The sequence below is a fragment of the Meriones unguiculatus genome, chromosome 8, assembly GCF_030254825.1.
Source record: "Meriones unguiculatus strain TT.TT164.6M chromosome 8, Bangor_MerUng_6.1, whole genome shotgun sequence".
Lineage (NCBI taxonomy): Eukaryota > Metazoa > Chordata > Mammalia > Rodentia > Muridae > Meriones > Meriones unguiculatus.
Genome location: NC_083356.1, coordinates 33,865,643 through 33,887,388, shown reverse-complemented (window position 1 = coordinate 33,887,388; position 21,746 = coordinate 33,865,643). Strand labels below are relative to the sequence as shown.

Here is a 21,746-nt window from a genome sequence, read left to right as displayed (position 1 = left end):
ACAATGATCTTTCATATTCTAGAGAAATGAAGATTACAGATTTGATGAACATCACCTTTCTCCATATGTGGAAGTTAAATGATTTCTTGGGGACAGGCATGTTATTAATAGGGCTAGCAATTTTATTCTTTATAGTGCTTTGCCATAATATCAGTTTTTAAAAGTCTGTATCTCATGGTTTGCTGTGAGATATCAGGAAGAAAACCAATGTAGGTATCCCAGTTGGATGCAATGTGGCTGCTTTCTGTTGTCTTTAACAATAGATAGATTCACACATACTTTTACATGTGCAGGGAACTTTACTGCCACATGAATAAAATGTTCTTTATGAAAGAACTGACAAAGTTCTAAGTTTTTTTTAAAGTGTCAGTTGGCAGGAATAAGGTAAAAACTCATCTAAGACTGCGACGTATTTTGTTTTTAAATCCAATGTTTTAACTTACATTTTATCTCTTTTTTGTTATTGTTGTAGTTGTTACTTGTTCTGTATTGTTTTTTAGTCTTTTTAACTCTCTACTGCTGTTAGCTGTGATTTCATGGTGCATTTTGCTTATGAAAATCTAGCTTTCAGCACTAAAATGAGTTAAAGAAAATGTTTTGTTAATTTGGTCATTGTTTTCTTGTTGAGATCTTTCTTTAAAGGGAAATTGTCTACTGAGACAGCCACACACTTGATGAGAGAGATTATAAAAACGCTTCTAAAAGGCGGAAATTTACATATATTCCTTCAGTGCTCAAAAATGTAAAATACTTTTTTCTGTTTTAATATAACCATTGACAATTGCAGTTTGAGAAGAGAGAAGTTTCAAATTAATACTAAAATGTTTGTCCAATAGGATGGATATTTAATATTAGAAGAATTTCATGGACATTAAAAATATAAATTCATAGTTGACAGTATCCCTTTAAAGACAGCCAATTCAATTTTTAGTTAATAATTCGTGGGGTTCTTTTTGGTTTTTCATTTGTAATAGAAATGTTATATGTTGCTTAACAATGTTTTGGATACTAAAGTTGCTTAACAATCAAAAATAGAATACAAGAAGAAAAATGAAGAAACCAAAATAAAAATATCAATTTTTTATTATTTATTCAGGCGATTTCACCTAAACCTCAAAGTCAGAAAAAAAATGAAGCTGTCATTAGCAGTTCTGCCAACACTCAGAAACCTGCACTGTTATCCTCAACTTTGTCTTCAGGGAAGGCTCGCAGCAAGAAATGCAAACATGAATCTGGAGAGTCTTCTGGGTGTATAAAAACCCCTAAGTCACCACTTGCCCCAGAATTAATACAAGCCAAGGATTTGACGCTTGTATCTCAGCTTTCTTCAGTGATAAATAAAACTAGTGAGCACAGACTTTACAAATAGTTACTTATCCTGTAAGATAGATTCAAAACAGTTTTGTTGTAGTTATATTGTTTTGTTTTGTTTTTTTTTACGAAGTTGCTCTTTAAAACCTCAAAAGTTAAGTGGATATGACAGAGAAAGTTTAAAACTATTTCAAGAGTAGATCATGGCATTTCCTATGCTTTACCACTCCAAGTCTGTACTGCTCGTTAAGAAGTCCTGCCATGGAATGACACAAATCCCACTGTAGTTTTACCCTCCTCAGCAAATAATACAAGGCCTGATTCATTACAAAAAAACAAACAAACAAAATACCCTCAGAAACAAAAAGAACTATAGAAAGACCCTTGGTTGATGTTTTCATGTGACTCCTCATTCCTCCTGTGGTCAGGAAGGAGGTATCTCCTTTTATTTGTAGCCCTCTTAGTGCATTTTATTAATTTATTCTTGTTATGTTAACAAGGCATCCATGAATCCAATCTTATACTTAATGGAAGGAGAATGCCTCCTTATTATAACATTTGACTGCTGTAGTACTAATCTTTCAATTGTTAGTCTTTTGAAAATAGTTTCATTTTTCCAACATGGATTTGACTAGATAAAAGATAAGGTTTATGTTTACCCCAAGATTAGTATTTGAAACAATTATCTAGAGTATCATTAGTCATGTGACACTTTTGCTAAGTTACTCAAATAAATCAGTCTTGTATCAGAAAATAAGGATGACACATATCCTTATGAACCAGAATAATGATACTGGCATTTGGAAAACTTTATCAAACATACTAACCAGTTTTTCAGTCAGTTCTCATATTTACCACATACCTCAAATTTTAATAAATCTTTAATTTTTTGAATAATAATGCAGAAACAAAGGAAATAGAAAATTCTTTTCTCAGCTGGGCATGGTGGTGCATGCCTGTAATCTCAGCACTTGGGGACGCAGAACTAGGCAGATCACTTTGAGTTTGAGGACAGTCTGGTCTACAAAGTGAGTCCAGGACATCCAAAGCTACACAGAAAAACTCTGACTCAAAAAACAAACAAACAAAAAAGACAAAAAGAAAATTCTTTTCTCTGAAACTTCATTAAGAAATAACATCACTAGTAGTCATTAGATTATCACATGATACCAATAAACATTTTATTTTGAAGTTGTTTTATATATTGATACCACATTATCATAAAAGTTATGTTTGTCTTTTGGGTTTCCCCCATTATCATCATCTTTTTTTTCATTATTTTTTCATTGTTGATTATCCTTAAATAACCAAAACATCAGCTCATTCAAACTACTTCTTTCTAAATTTGCAGTGAGGTATTCTACAATCCTACCTACTGTAGAATTCATTAAATTCATAGTCCACAAAGAACTCTCAAGCATTAAAAAATTGTCCAAACATTTGTGTTTACATTTCTAAAAAACAAATTAATGATACAATTAGTTCTTTAAACAAATGAACATGTTTAAGGGCAAGAATAATATCATCCTAATTAATATCTAAGTTAGCTATAATAAGCACATTGGTTTGTTTGTGTTCAATTTTTTGAATGAATCAGGCCCCGGGTTTATATCTATAAGAGTCCATGTGGGAGACTGAGGCTGGGATAGGTTGTTTGCAGTAGTTTCTTCGCTTGGGGAAAGAAAGCAAAGCACCAACTGTACAGTGTGTGTAAGAGCCATCACATGTGCCCCTATCTTACTTTCCCTTTAGAGTGCCTAGGTTTGCTATAGAGTGAAAGATTTTCTGTCTCAGCTCCCTCCCCTTCTCCCTGTACCTGCTTTCCCTTTTTTGCTTATAAAGAGACTACTTTCCTGGAGGCAAAATGGTAATTGACATAAGAATCCACAGTTAGAGAGCTAACTGCACTCTCACAGTTGGGGAGAGCTACAGGAAATTAATGTTCCCTGTTACTGTACTTGAGTTCTAGAAGATTTTAGATATTTAGTTTTGATTAACTCTTTTTTAAGAAGGCACTTTCTTTTTCTTTTCTTTTTTTTTTTTTTGCCTTTGATTGCCTCTGGAACATGCCATTTCTTGTGTTTAATAGCATCAGAGTGCAAAATATGGCTCATTTCCCCCCTGCTTATCTCCTTAAATATTATAAGATGATACTGGTATGTATCTGCTTCGTGAACATTGAAGATCTTTTTCTAGGTCCTCCACAGCCTGTGAATCCCCCTAGACCTTGCAAGCATAGTGAGCGGAGAAGAAGATCTCAGCGGTTAGCCACCTTACCCATGCCTGATGATTCTCTAGAAAAGCTTTCTTCCTCTTCAGCCACTGATGGGAAAATATTCTCTATCAGTTCTCAGAATCAGCAAGAGTCTTCAGTACCAGAGGGTAATGTATATTGATTTCCTATAGAACCAAATTTAAAGGAAGATAACTAGCAATAATTATTTGAATATTAAGTTTTCTTCTTATGTCTCTTGATTTATAAGCACTTCATATATTCTAGACACCTATCTGGTACCTTTTGTCAGGCACTGTGTAAATACCAGTGATCTACACTGATATGAACTGAGCTAGTTTCTCTATGTTAAAATTACGATTTTCTTTTTAAATCTTATATAGTGCCTGGTATTGCATGTGTGCCACTCCAGAAGTTGGGATCCTGTCTCCCTCTTGATTTAAGTTGTGGTTCAGAAGTCATAGCACCTCGAGCCCCAGATTCCTCCATTACTGGTGGTGAATGTTCCAGGGAAGAAAAGGAGACACCTTTGTTTGCAAATACCTCCTCCAAAGTAGTGAGCGATATAAAAGGAGCTACAGCAATCACTGGTAAGGAAGCTCTCAGTTAAATCTGATATAAATATTTTGATGTTTAACTCCGCTTGAATTCATATAAAATCCTTGTAAGAACTTTTAGGTAATTTTGTTTTTGTATGGAACTTCCCTGTTTTGTGATTCTTTTGTGTTACCATTTTCAGCATTTCCTGGACATACTACTTGTCATTTTTTCCTTCATTCTTTTTTCTCCCTCTTTCTTTTGCTTTTTTAATGTGTGTGTAATATGTGGTATTGTTGTACCTGGAGCTAGCAAATTCCAGCTACCCATCTGGGTCAGCATAGCAAGTTTTAGACCAACTAGGGGCTGCATAGCAGGATCCTGTTTCAAAACATCAACAATAAGTAAAATATATGAAATGCTTATTTTTTAATTTTAATTTTTTTTTCATTAATTACATTGCATTCTCTTTGTATCCCAGCTGTAGCCCCATCCCTCATTCCCTCCCAATCCCACCCTCCCTCCCTCATCTCCTCCCATACCCCTCTCCAACTCCACTTTTAGGGGAGGTCCACCTCCCCTTCCATCTGACCCTAGCTTATCAGGTCTCATCAGGACTATCTGCAATGTCCTCCTCTGTGGCCTGGCAAGGATGCTCCTCCCTCCCAGGGCGGGGAGTGGTGGTCAAAGAGCCAGCCACTGAGTTCATGCCAGAGACAGTCCCTCTTCCCCTTACTAGGGAACCCACTTGGATGCTGAGCAGCCATGGGCTACATCTGAGCTACAGTTCTAGGTTATATCCATGAATGTACGTTGGTTGGAGTATCAATCTCAGAAAATAACCCTGAGCCCAGATATTTTGGTTCTGTTGCTCTACTTGTGGAGCTCCTGTACTCTCCAGGTCTTACTAACTACCTCTTCTTTCATATGATTCCCTGCACTCTACCCAAAGTTTGGTTATGAGTCTCAGCATATGCTTTGATACACTGCTAGGCAGAGTCTTTCAGAGACCCTCTGTGGTAGGCTCCTGCCCCGTTTCCTGTTTTCTCTTACTTCCAATGTCCATCCCCTTTGGCTTTCTAAGTGAGGATTGATCCTCTTACCCCAGGTCCTCCTTCTTGTTTAGCTTCTTTGGGTATACAGATTTTAGTATGTTTATCCTATCTTAAAGGTCTAGTATCCACATATAAATGAGTATATAACGTGTGTGTCTTTCTGCTTCTGGGATACCTCACTCAGAATGATCTTTTCTAGATTCCACCGTTTGTTTACAAATTTCATGATTTCCTTGTTTTTAATTGCTGAGTAGTATGTGTGAGGAAAAAAATTAAAAATTAAAAAGCATGCTTATTTTTGATACTAGAAATTATTAATGTTAAATATAATTACAGAAAATCTTATTCTTGAAGCAAAAGATATGGGGGGTCAGTTCTTAGGTTTAGAGACCAGTGAAAATTAAATCTAAATAGTATTTCTTTTTTTTATGAAAACTTTTGTGTTACGTTATTTTTAAATTTTAATTTTTTTCTTCACAGTTTATTCATTATATATCCTGATTGATGCCCCCTCCCTCAACTCTCCCCAGTCCCACTTTCCCTCCCTTTTCCCTTCATTTCTTTTCCTAATCCACTGACAAGGGGGGTTCTCCACTATTGTCATCTGCCCATAGCTTGTTAAGTCTCAGCAGGACTGCCTGGATCCTCTTCCTCAGTGGCCTGGCAAGGCCACATCATCAGGGTTGAGTGATTAGAGAGCAGTCAACTAAGTTTATGAAAGAGATAGCCCCTGCTCCCCTCACTCAGAGATCCACATGGTGACTGAGCTGCAAATAGGCCACACCTGAGCAGAGAGTCTAGGTCCTTTCCATGCATGGTCCTCTGTTGTTTCATCAGTCTCTGCAGGACTCCCTGGGCTCAGATCTTTTAGCTTTTTTTTTTTTGTGGGGCTCCTGTCCCCTCCATGTCCCTCTATTCCCGCTCCTCCCTTCTTCCTTGGAGTTGGTATTTACGTTTTGTTTCTCTGAAACAGGATCTCACTATGTCCATAGCCCAGGTAGTTTGGAACATAAAAGCCCAGACTGGTTTGGAAGTCTTGATTTTCTTGCCTTATCTTCCAGTGCTTAGATTGTAGGCGTGTACCATCATATTGGATTTGTTAATATGTTGTTACCTAACTGTTCTGTACTATTTTGAAGTTATTTGGGGCTTCTGATTAATTCCTATGTTGATGTATATCGAGATTTTTTTGTTTGTTTATTCGTTATATACCTGTGTAACTAAGTTTGTGTGTTTGTCCATTTGGTGGGTGTTTATCATAACTATAAAAATAAATTATGTTTCCATTTTAAAACTTCTTCAGAAAGCATTAATTACAAAGACTGTATTAGCAGCTTTTTAAACTTAAAACTGCTAGGTACTTTAGCCTGATAAGAATATTAGTTAACTGAGAAGTAGTTTAGCAAGCTTAGGACTCTTAACAGGTTAAACTTTGCTTTTAATTGTGTTTCCAATAGAGATTATGGGCTTGCACTAATTGAGCTACATTCTTCCACTGGGATGGATGCCAGCATGGTGACATGAAGGTTTGGAATACTGTTGCTGCCCACTTTAGCAATAAGTAAAAATAAAAGGAAAAGGAAAGAAATGGTACATTTCTAAAAGTTAAAAAAAAAAACCAACACTTTTTTTTGTGTTATTGTCAGAATGTTTTTTTCTAACAGCCAATGAATCAAAGGAAGAGACACAGCTTAAGAAATCTTCTCTTATTCTCTAGGAGGCAGAATAGATCAAGTTTATTAAAAAGGATCTTTTTCAAAAGAAACTTTTCCTGACCCGGCCCTGAGGATGTCTATGTCTTGTCTAAGTCCTGCCATAAAGGTAAAGGACACAGAATGCTGAGATACAGAATCTACGCAAGAAGCTCAGCATCTAAAAGGAAATCAGGCTAGTCGCTGAACTAGACAAATAAATGAGAGTTACTTATTACAAGATGTAGAATCCATAAGAGGTATAAAGTGGGGCAAGGAAAGATAGCTCAGTGTGTAGAGGTGCTTCCTGCACCTGAGAACCTGAGTTCCAGTCCCCTGACTCACATGGAGAAAGGAAGGATCTGACTGCATCCAGTAAATTGTCCTTGGACCTCCACAAGCACCATAGCACACATGTACACCTGTACACAAAAAAGATAGACAGATGAATAAACAAGCAGAGAAATAAATTGTTTAAAATTTTTTTAAAGTTTGAAAAAGATGAAATATATTGTTGTATTCAAGGGAAGAAAATGGAAAGTGCGGTCCTCAGGAGGCCTCAGGCAGAGAACATGTGCTCTTAGCTAAGACAGCAAAAAACCATCTGCTTGCCCTCTGTTCTTATTTTCTTTCAACAAAATTTAAATAGACTACTTCCTTCACACTTGAATTTCTTTATTTTCATAATGGGAATTTTATAGTAGGTAGTGTTTGTGGTCACTTCCAGATCTAAAGTGTTATTTGTTTGTTTATTGTGTCATTCTTTTTGCTCTAGGGAACAAGCAAAAGAAACTTATTCTAAGTACTACCATTTTATTTTCAGAGACCATTTAATCATAGAGAGAAGCTAAGTTCAAGGTCCCATGCCCTAGGGTTGCTGGGAACTTCCCAATAGCTGAATAGCTTCTGTTTTAAGGAGACAGTTGTCAGAGTCCAGCCATCTCAGGGACAACTTGTAATGAGACAATTGTCTTTGAGTCCAGCCATTTCAAGGACATCTTTATCTTGCTGGAAGGGTCAACTAAGTTCATGTTCTTAGGGCTGGGAGCTTACTCCTATTCCTAATTGATGGAAACTCCCTTGCTCATCCCCTTTTGTCAAATATGATTGGACAGTGCTATAGCCCATCCTGCTCCCCTTTGCTTGATGGTTTCATCCTTTAAATATGCTACACAATGTCCCTTCAGCATCATAGTTCAGCTCCTGAGTCTATTTTGCAGCCCTGATAGATGAATAGTGGTGCAATTACAAAAAAATTTTGTCACATGCATTGACCTGGTCTTTGAGTTATGTTGGATTTAAGTGAACCCTACAATAATGCATTTTAAAAGTCAAAATTCATAGAAAAGAAAAATTATGACTGCATTAGCTTTCAATTGTAATTTTAAATAATTTTAGAAATGATAACCATTCTTAGTAGCCTCCATTAATACAAAATTGGAATTATTTGGAATAGTATATTGTATGAATATAATTCTAAACATTTTTAGTTAGTCCTGTGTTGGTAGGCTCATCATAATATACATTTATTTTCATAGTTTTGAGCAAGTCATTATGAAAATATCAAGGAATATTTGTTTTATGGCAGAATATTTTAGCTAATGTGGATACAAATATTGGATTGATAGCATATGAGCATTTTATAATATCAGAATCAATATTAGCAGGCCATTCAATTTTTGGTAAATTTTTATTAGTTTTCGATGAAATTCAATGTGATTTCTTGAATTTTTTAAATACAATTTTAAATGAAATATAGAAATAATAAACATGAAAATGCATTGATTTCATAGTTAAGAAAGAAGGGCTCTGGTGAATTCTCTGTAATGAGTACAGGGATTACACTATCTGGTTAATATAGTATGTATTATCATCAAGGAAGCCAGAGATGGGTGTTAAGCTACTCTAAATGGGGACATCAATTAGCTCTAACTGCTCTGACTGTAGCCACCTTTCAGATGGAATTTGTTCCTATCCTATATTTGATGTTGACTCTATATTCATTGTTTAACAGCCTTTTAAAGTTACTTTTGAATTTACTTTCCAGAGCTGTTCAAAACAAAGATGTAAGTCTTATTTTCTGTCACTTACTTCAACTCTCCCCTCCACACACCACACACCACACACAAGCATGCACACACACACACCCACACACACACACACCCACACACATGCACACGCACACGCAAACACACAATGTTCATAGCTTTTCAGGAGCTAGGTTTTCTATAGTCTCTAGGATTGTGTCTCAGTGCTCCCCACTCTGCTGTTGTGTATAGGACAGTGATCAGGGTTCAACTTTTCTTACTGGAGTTGTATAGCCCTTTGCTTTTGTTCTTGTATTACAATGGCTCTAAAAATTTATTTGAAGAAAATAGCCTCTTGAGAAAATTTAAAGATCACTGTCCTTTGTACTAATATCCTAATATTTAGGAGATGGTAACACATGATGAAATAATAACAATCACATCTTTTAGCCAGTTGTATTCTTTTGTTGGTTGGGTTCTAGAAAAGATGTTTTGTTTTTCTATTTGTCTGTACTTCTAAAAATTTCACCAGTGTTACAGTTCTGTGTGTTCATTTGAAAGTGCTTGCTTGTATAAAATGTTGGCAAACCCTTGTCAGGTTCCCAGTTTTGCTTTGAAAGTGACCACCTGTGAAGTCTTAGGCAGGAAGCCAGTGTGCTCAGAGCTTGCTTTCCTAGAACCACTCAGAATGGCAGTGTGTTTTGCTGTGCCATTCCCTGGTCTTCAGTGCTGGCCTACTGCCTTTATTATGTCCTCTCTACCTACGTGAACTCCCTGAATATACCAATTTGATTGGTTTTTTGACACCCCTCCCTCACCTTAAGTGGTCTCAAGTCTGGAGCCCTCTAGAGACAGAAGCATTATTAACTTCCTTTCTGCTTGTTACACAGCAAGGCCTAAGCAGCACTTTCTGTTTTTTTGATTTGTAAAGGCTTTCTTAGTTTTAAGAAAACCACATTACATATGCAGTTTCCATGGTCCAGTAGTCAGCAGCAAGAAGTAATGAGTTGTTCAATCATCTTGATAAATGAGGAAATATGACTTTGTTTGTCTTCGCTGTGTGGTCTCTTTCATTCTTTCTGTCACAATTAGTATGATTATCAGTATTCTTAATAATCTGATACTTTCTAGAACCTTGTTACCGTGTAAATTGAAGGATGTTTTTAGAGTTTTATGTTTAAACTATATAAGGTATTTGAATAAAATATAAAATATTTGACATGGTTGGTATGAATTGATTTTTAAAAATCAGGAAGAAACCTAATAAGTAGAATATAATAAAAACATATTTTTATACTTCAGCATTTTTCCTAGATTAACTTGAGGTACAAATAAGACATTGAAAAATGTTAGCATTGAGAAATGTTGAACAGAATTGTGAAGCTTTGTTAAGGGAATCTGTTTTGTTTTAGCTACTATAAGGTATAGTGTTTGCCAGTATAATTTAGACTATTAGGTAATACATGTCATTAACATGGTATACTTTTATTTGTATTTGAACCTTTGCATTTCACGTTTTATAGTCCAAATATAATTGTTAAAATAGTCCTTTTGGGTTCTTTTTGTTACCTAGCAAAAAGGGATTCATGCAATGATATAAATGTGATAGAATTCACATATATAACTTGATTTTAGGGAACAAGAGGTCAAATATCACCCTATATTTTGTCGAAATAAGTTATTTGTTATTGAAAACAAGTCTACTTTGCCATAAATTTGAATATTTCATTTGGATGCTCTGAATAGTATTTGTGTCTATGTTGTCATAGAAGCAGAAGTGGTATATGGCCAGCCATTCAAAGGCTTTCATTGCCTTCTGTGTTGTCTAAGGTTATGGTGCTGCATCAGCTTTCAGTGCTGGCCAAGAGCCTTTACATAACTTCTTTTTATGGTTAGGGCCCAACTTTGCTATCAGAAATAGTGTGGGTAATTTCTCAAATTTCCCACACCAAAATACAAAGTAAAACAGCACACTTACCAGGCACTGGCCTAAGCATTTACATACTCTGTCTAGTACACTCTTGTAAGAACAGTGGTAGGTACTCTTACTCATATTGACAATAAGGAAACAAAAGTACAAAGGCATTAAACCACATACTCAATTCATACAAGTAGTAAACTGTGGTGTCCAAGAATCCAATGCAGATGGTATGAAGGAGCACTAAAATTCTTTGAATAAGTTTTGGTTATTAGTTCAGATAATAAAATTGTACAGACCGTTTGGATGTAGGGGAGGATTCCTATTTAAAGTTTTGGAAAACAATTGTAATTTTAAAAACTGTCATATTTTTTTGTCTTTCTTACTAAACTTACATCTTATCCCCCTAACCCACAGGAATATTGAAAACAGAAAAAAAAGTGAAATTGGAAGAAAAAAGCTCCACTGCCTTTGGTATGGACAGAAAGTAATCTTTAAGCAAAAGACTAGAAAGTTGACAGAAAGGACAGCATCTGCTCTTCCCTTCCTTTGCTAGGGCTCCTTCAGGTGCCAAGGTCATCTGCTTCTGTGCTCAGCAATTAGCTTTAGAGGCACCTGTTCTCCAGTGCAGAGCTTGTACTTATATGTATTCTGTGGGGATTCTCTGGATTTCTTGAGTACTTTGCTTCTGAACATTTCTAGTTAAAACTATGGATAGATTTTTAAAAATAAGCCTCCATCTGATATTATTGAGACTTAGAGTAATGCATAATATGTTAAATTAGTTGTTCTTTCCATACATTCTTCTTCAGTTTGCCTCATTGAAAGGTTACTGACTTTCACTGTCTTTTCTACGATATGTTTAGTAATGACTAAAAGTCATGAAATGATGGGTGGCAATTAGGAATATTATTTAGGTTAGCTAAATGGAGTCATGAAAATTGGCTTAATATAATTGGAAAATTGTGGGATAACCCATTCTTAGCTAAAAATAAAATAGCTTCTTGAAAATCTGTTCAGTTTTGAGTTGAGATACAATGTTCTAATTTACTGTTTTAAAGCATGTACTTATCTTTTTAAAGTAAATATTACTAAATAATGCTTTTTGGATTTTTGGAAATAATAGAATGAAGTATCTTTTTTCTTGTTCTTTTTATTCTTGTATGCACAGTAAAGGTATTTAAATAAAGGAAGATTGTGTATAGATTAGTTTGATTAATTTTGTTTTTCTTTTCTGAAGGAAAAAAAGCCATTCATCTTTTTGAACTTTCTAAACCATTATTAAATTATATATAGAAATGCTTATTCTCCATAGTGAGGGTTTTTTTTAATTATGGAGTTTAACTTCTTGGCACATAGTAGGAATTTAGTCTATTACGCATTTAAAGATTTTAACTACTGTCTGTGTTAACTTTAAGGTGTCAGGAGTTGGGATTTTTCAACACTGCTAATGAAGATCCCCTCTTATAGTCCAATAAGCTAAGCAAGAGTTCCAGACTCATGACACGAACAGTTTAATTGAATCCGTCCACTCTGGGCAGGTGACTGGAATCACTGATGAAAACATAAATGCTGCTTTGAGGGTAACCACAAAGGAGCAACTAAGAATCATTCACAATTATTGAAGGATTTGCTTTTGTTTATTTTAGGTAAAAGGAAAGAAAAGGATAAGGAGAGAAAAGAGAAGAGAGACAAAGATCACTACAAACCAAAGCAGAAGAAAAAGAAGAAGAAAAAAAAGAAATCTAAACAATATGGTGAGTATCCTGAGATCTGTTTTATAGTATTTTAAGATGGTCCAATTTCCTTTTTCCCACCAAAATAGAGGTATGGCAAGATCATCATGTTGTTGAGAACTGAAACATTCTTGAAACTTTCCTTTATTGCGTCATTTCAAAAACACACAACTCTGCTCTATAAATGAAGTTGCAAACTGGTTAGAGACTTTTATCTCCAGCATTATGGTAAAGTAAGTACTGTAACCACAAACCCTTTAACATGATGAAAGTGGGTTTTTTTCCCCCACTGTTTATTTCTATATTTGTACGTGGTCTTTTTTTCTTTCCCTTCTGTGGTGTATGTGTAGGTGTCTGTGTGTCTGTGTACAGTAATGTATATGTTATGTATATGTATATGCGCTTGCCTGTCCTTGCATGTGTGGATACCAGAGGTCAACATGGCATCTTCCTCTATAGTTCTCTTATTTTTTGAGAGAGACTCCTTTACTGAACCTGTAACCAAAGCTTATCATTTAACATAAACTAGCTGTCCAAGTATCCTCTGGAACCTTCTTGTCACTGCTCCCCAGGCACTGGATTTGCAGACATACTCTATGACGCCAAGATTTTATATGGGTGTTGGGTCTTTATGTTTGATCAGCAAGCACTATGCCCACAGCCAAAGTAAAGGGGTAATTTTAAACCCACCACTGTAATGTCCTTTATCTCACTTTGTAGGATAAGAGAAAAGATACTTTTTTTTAAAGAAAAACCAACAGAATTAGATACCAGCAGAATAAAAGAAACTCTAGAAGATGCACTTAAAAGCATAATGAAAATGATGACATAAGGAAGGTGTGAAATGCAGAAGACAGGACAGCACATGTAGATATGTGATCAATCAAAACATAAAACAATTTGTAGGAATAAGAAAGCAAAGTAATAGAAACCAAAATGTACAATACTAGTTTTTATATTATGAGGTAAATAATTATAGTTCATTACTTTGACTTCCTTGTATGATTGCTTGTAGGTTCTAAGAAGTTCAATTTGCATGTTCAGACTTCTAAGCCAGAAATGGTGGCTCACACCTGTAGTCCCAGAACTCAGGAGGATGAGGCAGGAGGACTTACACAAGTTTGAGGTCAGTCTGGGCTACATAGTAAGAACATTGATATAATACCCTGCCTATGAAAACATAAAATTACATAAAAATATTTCTAATATAAACACAAAAGAATAGTAGAATAATTTTCTAAACAAGAAGGGAAAGAATATATTAAATGAACCATCTACATCCAAAGAAGGCAATTTGACTGAAAATTAGAAAACAATAAACTGTAAGTAAGGTGTTAGAAATAAATATATCATTAATTATACCTTCTACATATAAGAACAAGTAGCAGGACTGAAGTGTTGTCTTAGTCCATACACTTCTTGCAAGTATAAAGACCTAAGTTTATTCCCAGAGTGCACATAAAAAGTCCAGATCTAGTAGCACACACTTGTAATCCCAGCACTGGGAAAGCACACAGGAGGATCCCTGGGGCTTGCTGACCAGCCAGCCATTCTGGCTGAATTGGTGAGTTCCAGGAGAGACCCTCTCTCAAAGGAAATAGTTATTATTCCTGAAGATGCCACCCACGGTTGTCCACTGGTCTTCTCATGCACATGTGTGCACCCAGATATACAACTACACGACCCGTTTACAAATGAGTGGGTAGCACATGTATGTTGCTCAACTTTACTATAATACCTGAAGAACCACCTTAAAGGAGAAAAGGATTGTTTTAGCTCACAGTTTCAGAAGTTTTGTTGTACAGCTATATTGCTTTATAGCCTTTTGTTAAATAGAACCTTATGGCTAAGAGTATAGAGCCAGCTGTGGCTAGCAGCCAAGAAGAAAGGAAGAGAGAAGATGTTGAAGATAAGATATACCCTTCAAGAATATACCTCAGAGACCTGCTATCTCCAGTAGCCCATTGGTAGTGTGTTTTAAGTGATGCCTCTTTTTTTTTTTTTATTCATTTATCAGTGCAGTTAGGGCCTTCTTCATGAAGCAGTTACGTCCCAGAGGTCCACCTTAGAGCTTCTGAATGCCAGTGCATTGGAAAGCAAGCCTTTAATGTGTGCATTTGGAAGGGACATTTAAGATGCAACCATACAGTAACTTATTTAAAAAATTGAATTATATTATTATGTGTAAGTTATATATATATATATAAATTATATATATATATATAAAGATAGGTAGGCTAGAGAAATGTTAAAAATAAACACATAGGAAAAGCTGACAAGCAAAATACTAGAAAAATTAGGGTAGATAAATGAATAACAAAACATTATTAATGCTAGAGATAGATTACCATGTATGGTAAAAGTGCGGTCTACTTTATAATTTTAGATATAAACTTTAAACATTAGTTTCAGAATGTTGTTACTAAATAATGTTATATTTTTGATACTAAATTAAGAAAAGTAAACAGTAGTCTGACTGGTGTTATGGCACACATTGATAGCATTTGGGAGGCAGAGGCAGTAGGGTAACTCACTGCAAGTTCTGGGCCAGCCCTCTGTACTTGGGAAGTTCCAGCCAACCATAAGTACATACCTTGTCTCAGTCACTACTATCACTACCCCCGCCACATTAAAACAAAGCAAGGAAAACAAAAACATATCCCGTCAGAATGAGACGCAGCCTTTTACCATATTACAGCTTATATAACAGACCTGAACAGGACACCAAACTCAGCAGCTACTGAATAAAGTGCTTGTCATAAGCAGTTCTAAAACTGACTGTGTAATACAACTTGAACAAATCAGAAAAAAAAAAAATAAACATGGGTGTAATGCAGACTTATGATGTTTCTGACCACAGTGGTCCACTAGAACAATTCCATCAAGGTAAATAGAATTGCTCCATTGGTTTAGAAATGATACATCACATTACCCCATAGCTCATGCATCAAAGAACAAACAAAGGGGAAAATTTTTATAATGTTAAGAAAGTGAAAGATTATGGAAATATTAAAAGTCTAAACTCACTAGCGTAGTTTTGTTGTTTTACTTTTTATGTTTGGGGATGGGGGACAGGCTCTTACTCAGTAGCCTAGGTTGTTTTGAACTCTCCTCTGACTAAGCCTTATTGCATAATTTACAAGTATGTACCACCACACTCAGTCCTCTAAAATTATACTAATAAGATCAAAATATATTTCTATTAACACAAGCTTATAGCTTAAGGAATTAGAAAAGGAGCTGGGGAGGTGGCTCACTTGGTAGAGGGCCTGAGCTCAATCCTCTGAAAAATCCATGTGAAAATTTCAGGTAGTACAAGCTTGTAATCCTAGTACTGGCAAGGGAGAGAAAGGAGATCTTTGGGACTCACTAGACAAATAGCCTAGCCTGCTTGACAAGTTCCAAGCCAGTATAAGACTCTACTGGAAAAAATAAGAATGAAAAGGATAGAAACTGCCTGAAGCACAACACCTGTCACTGTACTTTGTGTCTTCCACATGTATTTGAACATACATGTGCAAACCACATTCAAACAAGTATGTGCATGCACACATATAAATAAGGTTTAATAAGCAAGAATGAATGAGAAATAATAAAGATGAACAAAAATTAGTAAGTTAAGCTATTCTAGAATTTTTTTAAAAATTTATTATTATCATTTATTTATTATAATTATTTATTATCATTTGTCAGTTTATTCATTTTGTATCCTGGCTGTGTTCCCCTCCCTTGTCTCTTCCCGATCACGGTCTTCTCCCTCTTCTCCCCCTATGCCTAGTCCACTGATAGGTGCGGTATTTCTCACCTTCTATGTGACTTTAGCCTATCAGATCTCATCAGGACTGGTTGCATTGTCTCTTTCTGTGGCCTAACAACGCTGCACCCCCAGGGGGACATGACCAGAGAGCCTGTCACTGAGTTCATGCCAGAGAAAGCCCCTGTTCCCCGTATTAGGGAACCCACTTGAAGACTGAGTCTATCAGCTATATCTGAGCCTGGGTTTTAGGTCCTTTCCATGCATTGTTCTTAGTTGGGGTATCAGTCTCTGCAGGGACTACAGGGCTCAGTGTTTTGAGCTTTGTTGGTCTCCTTGTGGATCTCCTGTCACCTCCAGGTGTTTCTATCTCCCCCTTCTTTCATAAGATTACCTTCACCCTGCCCAAAGTTTGGCTTTGAGTCTCAGCTTCTGCTTCGATACCTTGATCAGTAGAATCTTTCAGAAGCTGTCTGTAATAGGTTCCTGTCCTGTTCCCTGTCTTCTGCTTGCAATGTCTATCACATTTGTCCTTTTGAATAAAAGAACTTATGAAGTTAAACACCAACAAACCAAGTAATCCAATTTAAAAATGGGGTTCAGAGCTAAACAGAGAATTCTCAATAGAGGAATACTGAAAGGCAGAGAAACACTTAAAGAAATGTTCACCATCCTTAATTATCAAGGAAATGCAAATCAAAACAACCCTGAGATTTCACCTTTCACCCATCAGAATGGCTAAGATCAAAAACTCAAGTGACAACACATGCTGGAGAGGATGTGGAGAAAGGGGAACCCTACTCCATTGCTGGTGGGAATGTAGCCTTGTACAACCACTTTGGAAATCCATTTGGCGCTTTCTTAGAAAATTGAGACTAGTGCTATCTCATATATCCAAAATATACTCAAGTAAACAACAAGGACCATGTTCAACCATGTTTTTAGCAGCTCTATTCATACTAGCCTGAAGCTGGAAACAACCTAGATGTCCCTCAGCAGAGGAATGGATACAGAAATTGTGGTACATTTACACAATGGAATACTGCTCAGATATTAAAAACAAGGAAATCATGAAATTTGTAGGCAAATGTTGGGAACTAGAAAAGATCACCTTGAGTGAGGTAACCCAGAAGCAAAAAGACACACATAGTATATACTCACTCATAAGTGGATATTAGCAATATAATATAAGATAAACATACTAAAATCTATACTCCCAAAGAAGCTAAATAAGGAAGACTCTAGGGAAGGTATTCTAGAATTATTTTTAGCCTGCTCATATAGATAGCTTTAGCTAGTAACTTGAGAACCTAGATGGAAAGACAGATGGTTGCTAGAAATTAACTTCAAAGTAAATTAACTAATGTGTCAAAACCACCCTAACAGAAATTTTTCTTTTTACTTCTTCCAAACATTAAAGGACGGGTTTTATTTTTTGTTAGTTTGTTTTGTTTTTCAGTTATTTCATCTTCCTTACCTATAGTTCCAGTGTGTTAGGAAGTGGACGTAGGAAGATGAGATTAGTGCAGAAGATTGAAACCATCCTACACAACATAGTGGAGCCATCCTCAAAAAATAAATTTCAAAATTAGAGAAAAGATGGGAAATTTTTCATAGTGGGATGAATAGTTTCCTCCCAAAATACATATTCAGTAGTAACTTCTTTTTTTTATTTTTTTATTAATTGCAGTTTATTCACTTTGCATCCCCCCGTAACTCCCTTTTTCCTTCCCTCCCTCTTTCCCACCCCTATCCCTCTCCCAGTCTGCTGATAAGGGAGGGAGGTACTCCTCCCTTCCCTTTGATCCTAGTCTATCAGGTCTCATCTGGAGTGGCTGCATTGTCATCTTCTGTTGCCTGGTAATGCGGCTTCCTCCCCAGGGAGAGTTGATCAAAGAGCAGACCAATCAGTTCATGTCAGAAACAGTCCCTGTTCCCATTATTATGGAGCCCACTTGGACACTGAACTGCCATGGGCTACATCTGTGCAGGGGTTCCAGGCCATCGCCATGAGTGGTCCTTGCCTAGAGTATCAGTTTCAGAAAAGACCCCTGTGCCCAGACTTTTAGGATCTGTCACTGTCCTTGTGGAGCTCCTGTCCTCTACAGGTCTTACTATCTCCCACTTCTTTCATAAGATTCCCTGCACTCTGCCCAAAGTTTGACATCTGCTTTGATACCCTGCAGGGTAGAGCCTTTCAGAGGCCCTCTGTGGTAAGCTCCTGTCCTGAAACCCAGAATTGCTAAAACAATTTTCTACAATAAAAGATCTTTGGGAGGTATCTCCATCCCTGATCTTAAGTTGTACTATAGAGCAACAGTTTTAAAAACTGCATGGTACTGGCATAGAAACAGAATGGTGGATCAATGGAACCGAACAGAGGACCCAGAAATAAACCCACACACTTATGGACACCTGATCTTTGACAAAGACGCCAAAACCATACAATGGAAAAAAGATAGCATCTTCAACAAATGGTGCTGGTCCAACTAGATGTCTACATGTAGAAAAATGAAAATAGATCCATACTTATCACCCTGCACAAAACTGAAGTCCAAGTGGATCAAAGACCTCAACATAAAACCAGACACATTAAATCGGCTAGTAACTTCTTGTAGCCATGAACATGACTATATTTGGCAATAAGATATTTCCTGATATGATTAAAATATATCTGAGAAAGAGATTTAGGGTAGGCTTTTAAATGTAGGATTTTGAGGCTTAGCTCTGAGAAGGCCCTGTGGAGATGGAAGCAGGAATTGAGGTGATGGACTTTGAGCAGTAGCCACGCATGCTTAAGAGGGAAGGAGAGCTATGCTCTAAACCTCAGAGGCAGCCTGGATCTGTCAGTCAATTCCTGGGTTGGGATTTTTTTTTTTTTTTTTTTGTCCTAAAGAACTTTAGCAAATAAACTTACTTTTTTTAAGCTATCAAATTTATGGTACTTTCTTCTGGCACCCATAAGAAACTAATCTAATTCCAACTGTGTCTTATGTGGTTTAAATGACTGTCTCAATAAAATGAGAAAGGAAAATTCTAGGATCTCCTTTTTCATATAATTGCAAAAAGCCATAAATATAGAATTAATCTAGTGATTTGTGGGAAGGATATGAACACATAGGTGGAATGCAAAATGTGGTTGAACATCAGAAAAATCAGTTCATGAAATTCAACACAGTAAAGGTAGAGAAGAAACGTAACTACCTCCGTAAGTCAACAGAAACTGTTTGGTGACCCATGTGCACCAAGTCTGTTACACTCTGAATAGCTGATTGTAAATTTGTTTAGAAAAAATAATAATAATAATAAGAAGAAGAAGAAGAAGACGACGACGACAACGACGACGACACACTCAAGAGGAGTAGACAGCTGGAAATAATTAAACTCAGGGATGAACTCAAGAAACTAGAAGTAAAGAGAACAATTCAAAGAATCAATGAAACCAAGAGCTGGTTCTTTGAGAAAATCAACAGGATAGATAAACCCTTAGCCAAACTAAAAGGCAGAGAAACACTATCCAAATCAACAAAATCATAAATGAAAAGGGGGATATAACAACAGACACTGAGGAAATTCAAACAAAAGCCTACATGCCACAAAATTTGAAAATCTAAATGAAATGGACAATTTTCTTGATAGATTCCACTTATCAAAGCTGAATCAAGACCAGGTAAATCAATTAAATAGTCCTATAACCCCTAAGGAAATAGAAGCAGTCATCAAAAGTCTCCCTTCCAAAAAAAAAAAAAAAAGTGCAGGGCCAGATGATTACTGCGTGGAATTCTAGCAGACCTTCAAAGAAGAGCTAACATCAATACTCTTCAAACTATTCCACAAAATATAAACAGAAGGAGCATTACCAAACTAAACTCCTTCTATTAAGCCACAGTCACCTTTATACCTAAACCTCACAAAGACCCAACAAAGAAAGAGAATTTCAGGCCAATCATCCTTATGAACATTGATGCAAATATACTCAACAAAATACTCGCAAACCAAGTCCAAGAACACATCAAAGATATCATCCACTATGACCAAGTAGACTTCATCTCAGATATACAGGAGTGGTTCAGCATATAGAAATCCATCAATGTAATCCACCATATAAACAAACTGAAAGAAAAAAAAAACCCACATGATTTTCTCCTTAGATGCTGAAAAAAACATTTGGTAAAATCTAATAGTCATTCATGTTTAAAGTCCTAGAGAGATCAGGGATACAAGGCACTAACCTAAACACAGGAAAGGCAATATACAGCAAACCTGTAGCCAACATCAAACTAAATGGAAAAAAACTTAAGTGAATCCCACTGAAATCAGGGACAAAGCAAGGCTTCCCAGTCTCCATATCTCTTCAACAAACTTCTTGAAGTCCTTGGTAGAGCAATAAGAATTAAGGATAGTAAGAGAATTCAAATCAGAAAGGAAAAGTATCACTGTTTGCAGATGATATGATAGTATACCTGAGTGACCCCAAAAAGTCTACCAGGCAACTCCTACAGCTAATAAACACCTTCAGCAAAGTGGCTGAATTTTGGATACAAAATTTAATAAAAAAAAATTAGTAACCCTCCTATATACAAAAGACAAATGTGCTGAGAAAGAAATTAGGGAAAGAACACCCTTCACAATAGCCACAAAATACATAAAGTACTGGATGTAACTCTAACCAAGCAAGTAAGAAACTTTTATGAAAAAACTTCAACTCTCTGAAGAAAGAGTTAGAAGAGGATATCAGAAGATGGAAAGATCTCCCATACTCATGGCTTGGAAGGATTAATGTAATAAAAATGGCCATCTTACCAAAAGCAATCTGCATATTCAATTCAATTCCCATCAGATTACCAACACAATTCTTTACAGATCTTTAAATAAAAATTCTCAACTTCATATGGAAAAATAAGAAACCCAGAATAAAGTGTAAGCAATAAAGAATTAAAAAAAAAAAGAAAGAAATCCAGAATAGCTAAAACAATCCTCTGCAATAAAAGATCTTATGGAGGTATCTCAATCTCTGATTTCAAGTTATACTATAGAGAAACAGTAATAAAAACTGAATGGTACTGACATAAAAACAGACTGGTGGATTAATGGAACCAAATAGAAGACCCAGAAATAAACCCACACACCTGTGGACACCTGATTTTTGACAGAGATGACAAAACCATACAATGAAAAAAGACAGAATCTTCAATAAATGGTGCTGGTCTAAATATAAGTCCACATGTAGAAAAATGCAAACAGACCCATATCTACCACCCTGCACAAAATTATCATCCAGGTGGATCAAAGATCTAAACATTAAACCAGACACACTAAATCTGTTGGAAGAAAAAGTGGGAAAGAGCCTTGAACTCATAGGCACAGGAGACAGTTTCCTGAACAGATCACCAACAGCTCAGGCTCTAAGATCTACAATTAACAAATAGTATCTTGTGAAACTGAAAAGTTTCTGTAAAGCAACGGACACTGTCAATAGAACAA

The 21,746-nt window shown here is 36.1% G+C and overlaps 1 protein-coding gene across 9 annotated transcripts in view; it reads left to right on the top strand.

Moving 5' to 3' along the window:
- Positions 1–21,746, top strand: part of Phf20l1 (PHD finger protein 20 like 1) — a 76,496-nt gene that overhangs the window by 32,578 nt on the left and 22,172 nt on the right. For all 9 annotated transcript variants that reach the window (XR_009593692.1, XM_021655122.2, XM_060389334.1 and 6 more), the window contains 5 exons: positions 1,097–1,346; positions 3,508–3,693; positions 3,928–4,134; positions 11,190–11,246; positions 12,422–12,529. Coding sequence is in view for 8 of the 9 variants with exons in the window: in XM_021655122.2 (XP_021510797.1) it covers positions 1,097–1,346; positions 3,508–3,693; positions 3,928–4,134; positions 11,190–11,246; positions 12,422–12,529 (808 nt within the window). In the remaining variant the exon portion in view is untranslated. The remainder of the gene's footprint in view (positions 1–1,096; positions 1,347–3,507; positions 3,694–3,927; positions 4,135–11,189; positions 11,247–12,421; positions 12,530–21,746) is intronic.